At 43.8% G+C, this 15393-nt stretch overlaps 3 protein-coding genes across 3 annotated transcripts; 1 reads left to right on the top strand and 2 right to left on the bottom strand.

The window, feature by feature from the left end:
* Nucleotides 1–354: 354 nt before the first annotated feature.
* EAE98_012088 (uncharacterized protein) lies at nt 355–3027 on the bottom strand (the record flags this gene model as incomplete). The annotated part of the gene is made up of 5 exons (XM_038959712.1): nt 355–917; nt 977–1970; nt 2020–2693; nt 2741–2836; nt 2907–3027. 5 exons carry the CDS (start codon nt 3025–3027, stop codon nt 355–357), a joined length of 2448 nt encoding a protein of 815 aa, XP_038803925.1.
* A 1400-nt stretch (nt 3028–4427) lies between these two features.
* Nucleotides 4428–6044, bottom strand: EAE98_012087 (uncharacterized protein; the record flags this gene model as incomplete). The annotated part of the gene is made up of 5 exons (XM_038959711.1): nt 5818–6044; nt 5700–5751; nt 5512–5647; nt 4759–5397; nt 4428–4648 (listed from the first exon to the last, which is right to left on the bottom strand). Exons 1-5 carry the CDS (start codon nt 5916–5918, stop codon nt 4428–4430), a joined length of 1149 nt encoding a protein of 382 aa, XP_038803924.1. The 5' UTR covers nt 5919–6044.
* A 2271-nt stretch (nt 6045–8315) lies between these two features.
* Nucleotides 8316–15270, top strand: EAE98_012086 (uncharacterized protein; the record flags this gene model as incomplete). Its single annotated transcript, XM_038959710.1, has 19 exons — nt 8316–8569; nt 8621–8675; nt 8726–8779; nt 8835–8903; nt 8957–8986; nt 9043–9084; nt 9136–9176; nt 9475–9526; nt 9581–9628; nt 9679–11496; nt 11549–11596; nt 11648–11939; nt 11990–12025; nt 12079–12114; nt 12167–12190; nt 12239–12439; nt 12489–12614; nt 12662–12787; nt 12836–15270. The coding sequence occupies 19 exons, from the start codon at nt 8316–8318 to the stop codon at nt 15268–15270; spliced, it is 5787 nt and encodes a 1928-aa protein (XP_038803923.1).
* Between the last annotated feature and the right edge of the window lie 123 nt (nt 15271–15393).

Genomic DNA, 15393 nt, shown 5'->3' with positions numbered 1-15393 from the left:
TTGGTCATATATGAAGTCGCCGCAACATCCGAGTGTGCATGTGTGTCTATGAAGAAGATTTACCAATTTCAATTCTTCAAGTATTGACCCACGCTTCGAATGGAATCGACAAAGCTCGTTAGATGAAAATATAAAGGTATAAGATTAAAAACTAAAGACTAGAAACTAAATGCGTGACTGTAGATATGACGTCATAAGATATACATCCGTAAAGACTATCCGTAACGACCCCCAATGCCTTCACTATCCTGTCCTGTACCTTCAGCCAAATACCCACTCGAGTGCCGTCATGATTCGTAAATTTTTCACTTTTCCTTCCGTGGAAACTATGTACTTGTAATTGCCCCTTTAACTCTACTCATCCAGTTTCTCTTCAAAATTACTCTTCCTCCTCGTTTCAGGCGCCGGCACATTCTGTGCAGCATTGCCCCCAACACTATCCGGACCAAAATAATGCTGCCTCCCTTGCCCCACCCCCTGCGGTGGCGTTAATGGACTGACCAGTCCGGGCCTCTCAATCTCTTGTTCAATTTCACGCTCCTCATGTGGTCTCTCAATCTGTATCTCAGGCGTTGGTAGATTCCCATAATCTCCATCTACACTTACACTCGCGTCACTAATTTGTCTTAAGTGAGTTCTTTCACTTTCAGTAACACTACTCAAATCACTATGAATTCTCTCCCTCGTGGCACCTCCTACCTGTTCGTTGAGTGTCACACTATCTGCGCGAGCAGGAGATATTGGAGAGGATCTTGGGCCCGAGCTTCGAGAGACAGTACTAGCATGCGAGTGATTGGAACCTGCGGATGGAGAATGCGTGATGGGAGTTTGGTTACGGGAAATGTTGTTCCAAACATTAGATTTAGGGGAAAGGGGGACAAAGCCTGTGTTGTGGAGTTCGGAGGGCTGAGATGTATCTACAAGGTAAGATTGGTTAATTTCTAATCTAAAAATCAAGGGCTGAGGGGTCACATACCCATCATTTCGTGAAATTGTGTATCACCTGGCATTTCGGCAGCAAATACACGTGTGTGATCAGTATCAGCTTCCGAAGATACCGCATTGAGTTCCGTTTCATCAGTTGTGACTGTAGGAGCCTTTACATCTCTGGGGGTAGAATAAAGCCATCGGAGAGTACGCCGGCGATTTTCATACAGAGTTCCAGCTTCACTTTGGCGATCTGCTCGCGAGAGGCCAAAAATCTTGCGACGACGATAGATGATAAAGCCTAAAATAAGAAGGGTGATGAAGAAGAGACCCAAAACGACACCTAAAACAGGTCCAAGGTACGAAGGTGTTCCAGATTTGGTAGCGATGGGTGTAGGAAGAGTTGTTCGATTATTTGGAGGGGTTGATGAAGCTGGGGTATATGGATACCAATTTGTGATTTTGGTTGTGTTGTAGGCAGTTCCTAAGAGCTCTGTCATACTTGAATTTGTGAACCCTCCAGATGGTTTAGTTTGTGAGGCGCTACCAGTCCCAGAACCTCCGATCACAGATACGACTTGACTGGGTACAGTGTAATTACTCCAGACCAAAGGGTCATAGGAGTCCAGCCATTGCGGGTGACTGAGATTGAATATTTGGATCATACCACCTTCAAGGCAACGTGGAATCTCAGTAGTGAGAGCGGCATATCCACCCAAAACGATCATTTGATCAGGATATGGTTTGACACACTTGTGTCCAGCCCGACCGTGAGTATCGCTTCCAGTGTAAACTTTCGTCCAGATGAATGAAGGAATCGAAAGAACGTAAACATCATCCGAGAAAGCTTGCGTGGGGTGAATACCATCATAGCCTCCATACCAATATATGTTATGGCTTGAACCATCTTCGGCTGATGCAACTACGGTACATCCTTGGGTCAACGCCCCTGGAGAGTTTCCTGATGTTTCTTGTTCGTACCAAACTTCTTCAGCGATGTCGTAAATGGAAACAGTTGTCATGAAGCCGGGACTTATTTGACTCTATTGATAATCAATAAACAATTTACAGAATGGCAAAGCGACAACTCACGCTTTGTTCGTTGATAGATGCATTGTTGACCTGGAAAATGCTAGAATAAGATGGATCGATGACTCCACCAACTGCGACCAATATTCCCCGATCCGAAACAGGAATCCAGGCAATTTCAGGATTAGCACGGCCTGGAACAGTCGACGGTAAAGAGTCATTTGACCATTTGGGTGCGGTTTGACTCGCCATATCAATGCTAATCAAAGTTTGAGATGTCACATTTGCCAAATAAGACGCATTTCTCGCGCCTGGCTGTTTATAAATGGGTCCAAAGTTTGCCGCCCTGTATCCCGAAAAGTAATATCCTAGATTTTCGGATGGAATGCTAACGGCTCCTCCGTACGTCACATATCTTGTCAAGCCTGTTGGTAGGTCGGCTTGTTGAAAGCCAAACTTGAATTGTTTGAAAGGTGTACCATCTGAATAGACCTCGTATGATATGGCAGAGTCTGCGTCTGGCGTTGAAAAGGCATCCGTGAGAGAAAAAAGCCCGCCATAAGTGTACCATTCATCGTCGTTTGCAAACATTGCCCCATCAACGTAGTTTGGTCCGAGATTACTGGCGGATCCTCCATTCGGAGCCTTGGAAATAGTCGTAAAGATAGTAGAGATATTGTCTGATGTGTGAAAAGGAGTGCTAAAGTTGAGAAGATATACGAGTCCAAGTGGATTCCCTTGAAAGAAGTAAGTAAAGTCTACATATTCGAACATCTGAACTTACCATCGGGGCGGGGATCACCGTATGTCCCATCGCTCATACCAGGCTCCCAGTACAATTCTCCTCCATCAATGTAGAAGGTGTCTCGTACCACCGCAGCTAGTATCGTTAATTGCTGTTGCAGTGCAAGAAAATTAAACGTTCAAACGTCATGTTCGCAGAAACGTACCTCGGGGCGACGTCCAGTAACACATTGTCGTATTTACCTGACCTTCAAGCCATCCCGCTTCTTGTCCCAAACATAATGGGACGAAAGCGCCAATCCAATAGATGAAACTCGACCGAATCATTATGATTAACAATTATGAAGGTTGGAAACGCTCTTTTGCGTGGTGCCCTCTGGATTGAAGATTGAAGAGGCCCGGCGCATCGCAAAACAACTTGTATCGTGGATGTACCTGCACTAGACTTTTTTCTTCCCTTTACCAATAAAGATCAATAAAGATTGTTGCCACTTCCGCCACCAAAACCAGCGATGCCTTGACTTTAATGCCTGATGTTCATCGAGACCGAGCAAGAATTCGGTATTCAAAGATGACAATTCTTCTGACTGTATCAATCAATGCACACGCACGGAAAGGAAAAAATGCGACCCTACCATCGGTTCAATGACCTCTCATGAATCTGCCCGCTCTGGGTGGATTAATGGAGATCGACTGAGGATTGGTGGGGAGAATGCTTGAACTTGCATGCTGCAACGGCAGGGTAACTCAACGGACGATTTGACAAGGTATGAAATATTGATACGGATTAGGACTTAGCCTTCAACATTCCCTGCAATCCATCAGCCTTGTGTGGGTGGAAAATAATTCAGCTGATGCCAACGCAAACTCATCCGATCTCCATCGTACCCAACGAAAAGCACCTACAGCTAGTTCCAAGAAGATATAAATATAGGTTGTATGTCTTCACTTCCAACACGAACGGGCGTTGAAAGTGGCAGATAATTATCAGAAACCAGCAGATTGATGGTTTACTGAGTCAGTTTCATAAGAAACTACATTTTTGGTGTCTCACGGGTAGTTGCTGGATCATATAGTCAAGAAACGCCGCGAGTGTAATCTTACATTGGCATTCTGCACGTGTGCAGCGATGCGATGTACTCTGTAGGAAGCACGATGGCGACAATCACATGGCTCGGCAGAAGATTCCTTCTCAAGTTAGGACTGCGAAAGTAGGAAGGAAGTAAACGGGTCAATGTTGGTGTTGGTCGTTGCTTACGGGGTTGAGGGAATCTTTCACTGGTATCCTCTTTTTGCCTGATGTGGGCTGCGCTGCATAGCTCGATAAGAAATTTAGTCTGATAAGACAATGCGTTAACCCCAATCAGGTAATTAGCTTGTGGGACGGCAATCCACCCTGATTCCGAATCATTTTATCTGCTCAGTTGACACCAGGCAAATTACAGTTCGATTTTGATCCGATGAAAATCTCCATCTAAATTCAACATACATCTCTAGATTTCACTCACTGGACCAAAAGCCTTGTTAACAACGCTAGCCCTGAGTTCTAGTCGCTTCAATACGCGTTGTCATAGCCGAGCTAGCATTCATATCAGAGAGTACGTACATTGATTGAGCGAGATGTATGTCTAGAATGTATTTTTGGAATCCTACCAAGTTCTAGATTAATCTTTTGATATTCATGCCCAAGCCCTTTTTTGGCCAATTGGCCATTCCCATGTAAGCCTCTACAACTTCTTCCTATATAATTCTCCGCCGCATGCTCTTAGCTTAGCAGCCGCTTGCTCTGGGGTGATATCTCTTTGTGGTTCGGCCATTAATTCATATCCGACCAAGAACTTTCTCACGGTTGCACTTCTAAGAAGAGGAGGATAGAAATGCATATGCAAGTAAGAAGCATTGATCTCCTCTTCAGTACCTTCCAAGGGAGCTTGGTGAATGCCGGAGCCTATGTCGGTTAGCTAAAACTTCCCGCTCCACAATAGAAGAAAACGTGGGAGGGATATGCGCAAATACTCAAAAGAAAATGAATGCACAATGAGAGTTGAGGGTACTCACTGTAAGGAAAGCTAGTCTCAAACAAATTATCGTATCTTCTCGTGACTTCCGCAACAGCCTCCGCAAATCCCAATTTCTCTGCATCGTTCAAATCAACCAGACCTCTTTTATGTGTCTTGCTAATGATCATGACCTCAAATGGCCAGGTTGCCCACCATGGACAAACTACCAAGAAGCTCTCATTCTGAAATACGATTCTTTCTTCTTTTTCCATCTCAAGCTTGACATAATCTTCCAACAAATGTCGTCCAGAATTTTCCTGGCGATATTTGAGGAGATTAACGAGTTCGGAAGCGGGCTCTTCGGGTAATCCGGTTGTAGTCCATATTTGTCCGTGGGGATGGGGATTCGAACAACCCATTGCCGCACCTTTATTCTCGAAGATTTGCATCCATTTGTACTGTTGATTTGGGGCTCCAATATTATGGCCCGAGGGTGCAAGGGTAGTAGGTTGAGCTACACTTGCCAGAGGTGAGGAAGGAGACAAATGTGCGGCGTAGATCTCTGTCCATGTTTGTATGACGGGAAGAATCTGAGCAGGAGTGAGGTCTGCGAGTGTGAGGTTGTGCGAAGGAGAGAATGTTAGAACATAGCATTTTCCTGTAACGGGCTCCGCGCGTAGGAGAGTGTTCGAGAGATCTGCATTTTTGGATCATTTGTTAGATGTCGTCTTGGTATATGGAAAGAAGGGTAAAGCATCCAAGTTAGGAGATGGAAGGACTGAACAATAGGAGGGCAAGACGACAAACGGACCTTTTGATTCCCCATCCTGCGTATACTCAGCTTGAACCTCTTTAACCGCACTGTAATCATTCACAAAAACGAAAGTGTCTTTATACTGTGGGTTAGAATCTCCCTGGGCGCGTTTGTTTCCTGGACATAAGTAACACTATAAGATACATTAGTCTGCGGTATCTAACTCGGGAATATCTTCGGCATACCGCAGCATCATATTCCGGAAGTGTAATCTTCGAAGCCGCTTCTTGCTGTCCTCTTTCATATATGTTAGTATTTATCCGGGGCGAATTTTCATGTTTTCAGAAAGATTCCAAAACTTACTGCCATGGTCTCTTAGTACGATGAGGGGAGACAAGAAGCCAAGTACCCCGCAATGGGTTAAATCTCCTGTGTGAGATGTCGTCTAGGATCTTTTCTGGCATATTTCTTTTTGGATTTCGAGGTAACGCCAAAATATGTACAGATTTGATGTTGCAAAAAGAAGTTTTCGATTTTCTTTCCAATGAAAAAATTCAAAATAAATAAATACCTACTAGGTAGTAATCTTACCTATGTGGTTCCTTCCAAGATTTTTTCCTATTTCGACCTTCCACTTTTGGTTGCTCGTGATGCTACTCCGCAAAATCGAATGAAATGGCGGGGCTTAACTTTGTTCGGTTGTTTATCCGCGAAGTGGGGTGGGGTAATGAGGATTTTAGAGACTCAGAGGAAAGCAGATTACTTTTGGGCAACCACAACAAAATTCTATTAGTATATCGTGATTCATGAGGCTCTAGATGAGTTTGGTAGGGCGTGATGTGGTAATATTATCAAGCAATTGATGTATGTTTTGTTTGTATGAGTAAGCACTTAGCAAGGTATGTTATACGTAAATCAAGATAGGAATAGATCACTGGTGGAAGTGAATGAGGAAATCTATGAACATGTGTAGTATGTTGATGTGAAAGTGTGGTGAAAGTCCATGGTGCGTGGGCGAAGTATGGTAAAATGGATACGAGGATATTGATGAAAAGATGTTGTTTGCCATAATGAACGAATAATGAGGTTTCAATAGAATTGAGGATGGCATGGGTCTAACGATTTTCCTTAAAAGGGTACTTAAGCGAGTATCCCACATTTCATCCCTTCATCCTCGAATGATAACGATAGGTGATGCGTATTTGACCAATCATTGCTGCAACGTATGATCCACCAAGCCACCATTTGACTCCACTTACTGTACCTCGCACCAACCACCTCTTATTTTCTTTCCGTTTCTCGACCTCCCACTCGACCTCCATACTCCGTACGACCTACTCTCGGCTCCTTCATCCATTATCCATTTGCTACCTCTACTTCTACATGTGTAAACATCGTAAAATTGAGGCAACGAAAGGCTAGAAGCGATCACCTGCATATTCGGTCGTATGCAATCGAGGCACCATGATGAAGATTGCGAGAGTGAAAAGTGGAAGAATGAACAAGTAAAAAGTGCTGCAGTGAGATTTTACCTAACAGCCTCAAGACCCTCTTCCTATTCATTCACCCAATACCCAATACCCAACACTCACCACCCCCCTCTACCAAGTAAGCAGAATTCCACTGAAAGTCCAACATGTTCTCCACTGCCACTCAGCCTCTCATCACACTCTGTCACCTGTCAATTTCTGATTCAACCGCTTTGCAGATTCTTTTGACAACAGTTGGTAGGCCACAAAAAAATCTCCATGGTTCATTAGATTCAGCCAAACTACCCAGCTACACGGAATCGCCCCCAAAATAGACATGGCTGCAACTATCTGGCAAGGTTAAAATCCCGGGATCTTACTTCCCAACAGTAAACAAACATTTCATTAACATGCCATTCTGGAAAAAATTGTTCGGTCCTGCAAAGAAGGTGGCAATCCGTTGTACGAAAGAATTTTCCGAAGGAAAAGGGCATGAACGGCATGGTCTTCTTGCTCCGATATCATGTAGTGATAGGCGAAATTCATCCTCGTAATTCTCGTCATCCAAGGGATTGCATTGGATTTATAGATCCGCTTGCCAAGATGCATATCATTTTCTGTTGGACGATAGTATACAAGGATCGTATATCGCATGCTAAGATGTTTAGTCAAGGGTAGGTACAACATGCACAGTAGAATGTGTTGTCTTATTGAGGCTCATGGTTTTTCTTTTTCTTTTCCCGCGTTGCTCTCCCAGAAAATTGCCCTGTCTCGCCTGCTCTAGTGTCAGTAAGACGAAAGATAGATCTTCCATTTCTTTCTCAAATCACCACATATCCCCTGTGCTAATCCATGTACTACCCTTCGATTTTATTATCTCCTCCCTTGGCCCTGTATCTTTGCCATTTCACGAAGTTGATATTCAAAGTGATTTGTCAAGGTAACGTGGTGTATTCGTAGGTTCGTAATGTCTAGGGTCCCCTAGCTCTTTTCCATTTTGAGATTTTTCTCTCAGAACAATATCGTCTGGACTTTTCGCTCGTTTTACTTGTCTCTCTTGTTGTTCAACTAGTCCTCGTGGGCTTTCTGCACCGCTTCGGAATTCTTTTTAAGGTTACCTTGGCAATTAGATGGCTGCCAAAATTGTTAATTGACTTTTTAATTGGTCGCAAATCGCCTCAATTGGTCTTTTCCGAACCTTCAACCTTAGAGCTGACGCACCTTGGTCGTATATTATAGTCAGGCACATCAACTAAATACAACTACCTGCAGTCAATCGTTCCTGAACCAAGTAACCGTCGTCTCTTTTTCTCCGCTCGTTGGAAAAGATCTCAGCATTATTGCTGTTATCTACACTATCGTTATTCTACATCTACAGGACGATATTTCAAAATGGTATCCAATTCTCGGATCGGAGTACTAGTAGCGGGGTTGATTGGGGTTGTACAAGGACAGTATCTGAATACAACCGCGGCGATTGTAACTCCAATAACGCCAGAGGGACAAGGACATTATTCAACGTGCGAACCAAAGACTGTGACTATCACGTCTCCCGGAGGTGGATATGGGTCATGTCCCACACAAACCGTTACATCAACCCGAGTATCTGTATCGACAACTACATGTTGGGAGACTACAACAATTGAGTGAGTTCCAGCCGGCGGAAGCAAAGTGAAGATATGCTAAACGCGATTTAGCAAACCAACCACAATTGTCTCAATATCAACATCTACAGCATATCAGAATCAAACTGTGAGCGATCTTCTATTTGGACATAGGGATAATCATTGACTGGGAGGTAGACTACAAAAACAATTATCTCGGAAACTGGAGGTGGTTATGGGCCTGGGACTACAGTGAGTTGGGTGCATGGTGGAGCACACAAAATGACATCCAATTAACTAGAAAAAGGTTACAGAGACTGTTACTCTTACCGCGAGCTCTGCCCCAAGTGGTGGATATCCATATGGAGGGAGTACTGTGAGTGGATTCGATTTGAGAAGTCAAGAAAACGGTTTATTGATGAATTCTAGATCACGGAGACTATCACTCAGAATCAGACTGTAAGTTTTGGACTGATTACGATTCAACGGTATAGCTCCGCTGCTTACACAACTAGATAACTAAAACCGTCGGTGGTTATCCGACCGCGAACCAAACTGTAGGAATTTACATCATCATCGTCAAGAGGACAAGGGCTGATGTATAATAGATTACGGAGAAAATTACTGAGACAGAATCTTTCACGACAACGTGAGTATTTCAAATTGGTTTATTAATCGAGCATTTTCAATGTCTGGGTCACTCTCAACATTCAGAAGAGGTTGAATGCTCCGGAGTTTTTGACTGTTGGATTGTAGTTCAATCGAGGTTTCCATTTCAATGTTTGAAGCAATTCCAATATTTGGAAAGGGTTGAATGTTTGAAATTTTTCCATTGCTAGACTGCAGCCCGGAATATTGGATATCCTGCCGATGAATCACAATCATGAGATAGCTATGACTCGTTGCACAAAGGCTCAATACCAGAAGCATGGCTAATTTGGCTCCAGTGTTCCCGGGATCATTTCAGCGATTACGACCCTGACGGATGTTATCACAGTGGTATGTATTCTGGCTTTGCTTCAAAGTTCATAAGCTGATATCGAAAATGAATAGACCAACATATCTACAGCTAGCTTTACCGAGACTGATCTTGTCACAACAGTAATTAGCTCTGAGATCCCTTAATTTACCCATACTAATTCTCATTTTAGACTAAAAATTACAATTTCACTGCTACTCAGGTGGATCGCACAACTCAAACTAACACCATCACTGATGAGGAGACTACAACAAGTTTCATTTGGCAGACCACCATATTGACAGATGTGATCACGACGTCGATCCCATATACGACCACTTTGATTAATAGTTATGGATATCCAATTACAATAACTAAGTATAGTACCCTGACCACTACTGAAAGATATACTTCTAGTTTTACTACGACGACCACTCAGGATCATACAACTACAAAATTAAAGACGGTGACAACAACATGCACAGAGTTTGTTCCTGTATTCATAACTAAAACGATAAGTGGGTCTCTTACGACGATCACATCGTATTCCGCAACGACTTTCACCTCACTCATCACGACTGGCACGACGGATTATGAGACCGCTACGGTTACATCAAAAACAACTGATTACGTACCAACAACAATATATCAGCCTTCGACGTATACTACTACTCAAGATGTGACTGTCATTTCATCATATCCTGTAACTGTTATTAACAATTATACACTATGGGAAACTACAACGAAAGTCGATGTATCAACATATGAAACCACCAGCACGGTCACTTCAACGACTTCAATACCTTTACCCACAACGATTGATGTTTATATCACCACTACCGTTGATCATCTCTTCACATCTGTCTCCACATATACCTTGAACACAAGCTATCCGATAACTGTCATTTCCGACCACTCTACTACTTATACTCAATATACCACCGAGTATTACACTAGTCGGGAAACAGCTACATTTTCTACGACGGAAACGGATACTGAAACGGATTATGTGACTACGACCTCATATGTACCTACTACGACTGTCTCCACATCCTTCATAACTACTAGTATACCATATACTGTTATATCGTCAACAACTTTGTACATTTACAGTACTCAAACTTCCCTGATCACCCTTACGACTTCCGTACCTACCACCATCACAGATGTTTCGACTTCAGTATCAACTGATTATGTGATTACGACCTCATATGTACCTACCACAACCATCTCTACCTCCTTGATTACCACAAGTATACCTTATACCGTCGTTTCCTCAACAACGCTATATATTTACAGCACTGAGACCTCTTTGTTGACTCTCACAACCTCTGTACCTACCACCGTCACGGATATTTCGACTTCAATCTCAACTTCCGTATTAATTTCTGATGTTTACGTCTATACGACTATAATTGAGACCTACAGCACGACGGACACTTCCTATATAACCACTTCTTATCCATACACTGTAAGTGAGACGATTATAAGCGACATAACTCACAGCTTCACGGATTATATTACTACGACGATAATAGACTTATCGACTTATGTCAGCCTTTCGACTCTTACCACGAGTGTCATCGTTCCAACCACTACTACACAACTTTCTTTGGTCCCAACAACCATTACGGATTCATATTTTTCCACGGCTACAGTTACGAAGACGACTTCATATCCGTTCACTGTGATATCCTCAACGACCGAATACAGATACAGCACTTACACGACGGTTTCAACGTATACTAAGACGAGTACAAAAACTACTTCAATTCCATACACCACAACGGAGGAAATCTTGGTACCAACTACTACGACCAAAATTTCCCTTGTTCCAACTACAATCGTCTCTTCATATTTCTCCACCTCAGTTTTGACAGTTTCCACATCTTATCCTTATACGGTCTATCAAACTATCATTAGTTCAACGACTTACTATTCTACCTCTTATATAAGTACGACTTACACGACAACACAGGAAGTAACTTCTGTATCAACACTCACTACTTCAGTCCGTACCCCTTTCCAAAGGAATTTGTGATCAAGTACTGATTTTCCACTAGGTGCCCACGACAACAACCGAGACTAGTGTGATTACTAGTATAACATCGGTACACGCCCCTATCACGCAAAGTTTCCAGCTTTAGCTAATGAAGATCCAGGTCCCTACTACGACAACCGAAACCAGCGTTTCTACAAGTATCTCAATCTCAGATATCTACTCAACGTATAGTACCACCTTGACAGAATTGACCACGATCAGCGCTACTTTGACCGAAATTAATCTTTCAACGATAACCGTCTCCACTTCATATCCATACACGGTATATACTACAGTTGTCAGCGATCATACGACGACCTCAACTCAATATGTCCCAACAACATACACGCAGGTTATATCCACGACACAATATGTTCCAACAACTTATACATCCTTGATTACGAGATCTGAGAGTAAGTAGCTATTTAAGAACTATTCAGGCTGTTGACTTACCGAAAAATAGCAGCCACGGCCACAGCAACTGTAACAGATAGTGAGAGTGAGTACCTTTCAAGGTGTGAGAGTCGGATATAAGAACTAATTGGAATACAGCAATAACCGCTAGCTACACAACCACTGATTTCCAGAGTGAGTTAACATATCATATCCTTCTGTCGTGTACAATGCTGATCCGATTTAGCTACTACCACAACCGCAATATCTAGTAAGTTTAAAGCTGTATAAAGCCTTCTAATTTATACTAATCTTCCAGCCGCAACGCTCACCTCGATTGATGTCATTACACTTCCTCCCATTACCCTTACCACTTCAATTTCTGGGACCCCAATCACGATAACAGAGCCCGCATCAACAATATCCGTTACCAAGACGATCACCTCTGAGCTATTTATCACTTCTTTGGTCACCCTTCCTGCAAGTACTGTTACATCGGACATCTATTTTACTACTTCAGGTAAAACTCGTACCATTGGTTTTCTAAATTCTGTGCTAATGATGTCTAGTTCCTGGCCCAACAATTACGACTTCGATATCAGGATCTTTGACTACGATTACCTTACCTGGTTCCACCTCCGTTTTGACGGTTTCAGGGCCAACCATAACATCCAATATTTACATTACCACCTCACGTAAGTGAATGAACATCGCTAGATAGATTTTAGACTAATTGATGAAGTTCCTGCCCAAACTATCACTACTTCAATATCAGGATCTTTGACCACTGTCACATTGCCTGGTAGTACCTCCGTTTTGACAGTTTCAGGCCCAACGGTAACATCCAACGTTTACGTTACCACCTCACGTAAGTAAATAAACAATGCTAGATAGATTTCAAACTGACTTGGTAAAGTTCCTGCTCAAACCATCACGACTTCTTTATCCGGATCTTTGACTACCATCACCTTACCTGGTAGCACTTCTGTTTTGACAATTTCCGGCCCAACAGTCTCATTATCCGGATCTTTGACGACTGTTACTCTCCCTGCAGTAACATCAATTCAAACAATCGCTGGACCTACATTTACAACATCGATATCAGGATCCCTGACAACTATAACCCAGCCAGGTAGTACATCAACTATAATCCTTCCGGGATCAACTATAACCTTGCCTGGATCAACAATTCCTGGTCAGACTATAACTTTACCAGCCTCAACAGTTACTCTGCCAGGATCGGTTACCACTCTCCCGGGACTGACTACTACCATTCAAGGGTCAACCTTCACGGCTCCAGGGCAGACAATCACTTTGCCTGGGTCGGTAACTACCCTCCCTGGATCTGTAACAACTCTTTCCGGCTCAACCATAACCTTGCCCGGATCGACAATTCCTGGCCAGACCATCACTCTACCAGGCTCAACAGTCACCTTGCCAGGATCGGTTACAACACTCCCAGGACAAACTACTACCGTTCAAGGATCGACTTTTACAGCCCCAGGACAAACAATAACCCTACCAGGATCAGTAACTATCCTCCCTGGGTCGGTAACTACTCTCACTGGGTCTGTAAGTCTTCTTCCTGGGTCTACCATAACCTTGCCGGGATCAGTAACCACACTTCCCGGGCAAACTACTACCATCCAAGGATCTACTTTCACAGCCCCAGATCAAACAGTCACCTTACCAGGATCGGTAACAACCCTTCCTGGTTCAGTCTCAATCTCAACTGTGACGCAATCCATTGCCGGCTCAACAGTGACCCTCACTCAAGCAGGATCAACCGTGATATCAACTCTTCCAGGTTCCGTCAGTATCTATCCAACGACCATAAGTCTCGGCGCAACTTTGACAGGATCAACAGCATATGTAACTGGGCCCGGATCCACCGTAACCGTAACTGAATTGATAACCTGTCCTTCGCCTACAAATTCTGGTTCAGTAATTCCTCAAGACTCCAGCTCATCAGCAGTCTTTGGATGCTCACCAGGATACGTTTGCAACCCACCCAAGCCAGATCATTGTGCTTTATGGGCTGATCCACCCGCTGCAGACTATCTTTGTGAAGCCAAATACTGTATTCCATCTCCTAACACAACCGAAGTATACTGGGCACAAAACCAAACTGGGTACTACCCACCATCAGCCGGATACTTCAATCTCAACCCTAATGCATTTGGTCTTAGCTTTGGCATTTTCATTGAGAAAGTCGTTACCGAAGTCATCATTGGTAACGAAGGAACAGAACTTGTCAAGACTTACACTACCGGCGACTGGACATCCCAAACAGATATTTCTCACTACCCAGCGGGAACCCGAACCGGACTTTCTACCTCCGCACTTGCCACACCTTCCGCTCCCGCCCGTCGCGGACTTCTTCCCCGACTGTTTGCAGGAAAGCGCAAATCAGACACCGCACATCTCCTCATCAAACGGGATTCTACTGTTGTTCCTGCAGTTTGCTACTCCACGTGTAACAATGGCTACGTTGAAGCACTCAAAGTGGGCAAATCTCCCGCTCTCTGCGATCCTGACTCTGCATTCGAATCCGATTATGACGCTTGTACAGGATGTATTGATGCAAATAACAACACTGTGAAAGAAACACTGCAAACATACATACAGCCACAATTTCAACAGTTCTTGGATTTCTGCAGTGCGCAGGCACCACAGAGTGAGATTGCGGGTAGTACGGAGACTCAGGTCGTGACCAAGACCGCAACCGTCTTACCGGTTGAGGCGAGCAGCAGTACAGTCAAGCCAGCTGCCACTACTAGTGGTTCGAGTACTGCCTCGAGCTCTAGTGCTATTGCGAGCCCAACTGCAAGTGCTACCCCGAGTGTTAGTATTACGAGCCAAATTGCACCGGTTGATACGTCTTCTGCTTCCCCAACAATAATTTCCACCGATGGCAATCCATCTGGATCTTCTTCAGCGGTCGTTAGCGTCCCGACAGCTTCTGGAAGTGGAAGTGGAAGTAATAGCGAAAGTGGGACAGGAACTAGGACCGGAACCGGAAGTACATCACCATCCATAACAGCCTCGACTGTCCCCAGTGGAAGCACCACAGGCTCGAGTTCAGGCTCAGGCTCCAGTGCCACATCAAATTCGGGATCTGGCTCGGGATCTGGCTCGGGATCGAGCTCGACATCCAGCTCTGAATCATCCCTTCAATCCCAAACCTCAACCCCAACTCCTACAACGAATTCGCAAACTAGTTCTTCATCCACCAGCTCTGGATCTGCCAGTCCTTCAGGTACTGGACCTGCTGAAGGTGCTGGAGCCAAATTGAAGCCTTCAATATTCTTTACATTGATGGTGACGTTACTTGTGGGACTCATGGGCTAGCAGTAATACAATTCTTCTTCTTCTTCTTCTATTTTTTATTATTCAATTTACAGCTTCAGCATTTTATATATATTCTCACGACTGAACGACACGGATGATGGAACGAAATGAAACGAAACGAGC

Source organism: Botrytis deweyae (genome assembly GCF_014898535.1).
Source record: "Botrytis deweyae strain B1 chromosome Unknown BDEW_058, whole genome shotgun sequence".
Taxonomy (NCBI): domain Eukaryota; kingdom Fungi; phylum Ascomycota; class Leotiomycetes; order Helotiales; family Sclerotiniaceae; genus Botrytis; species Botrytis deweyae.
This window is presented reverse-complemented; position numbering and strand designations above follow the sequence as displayed.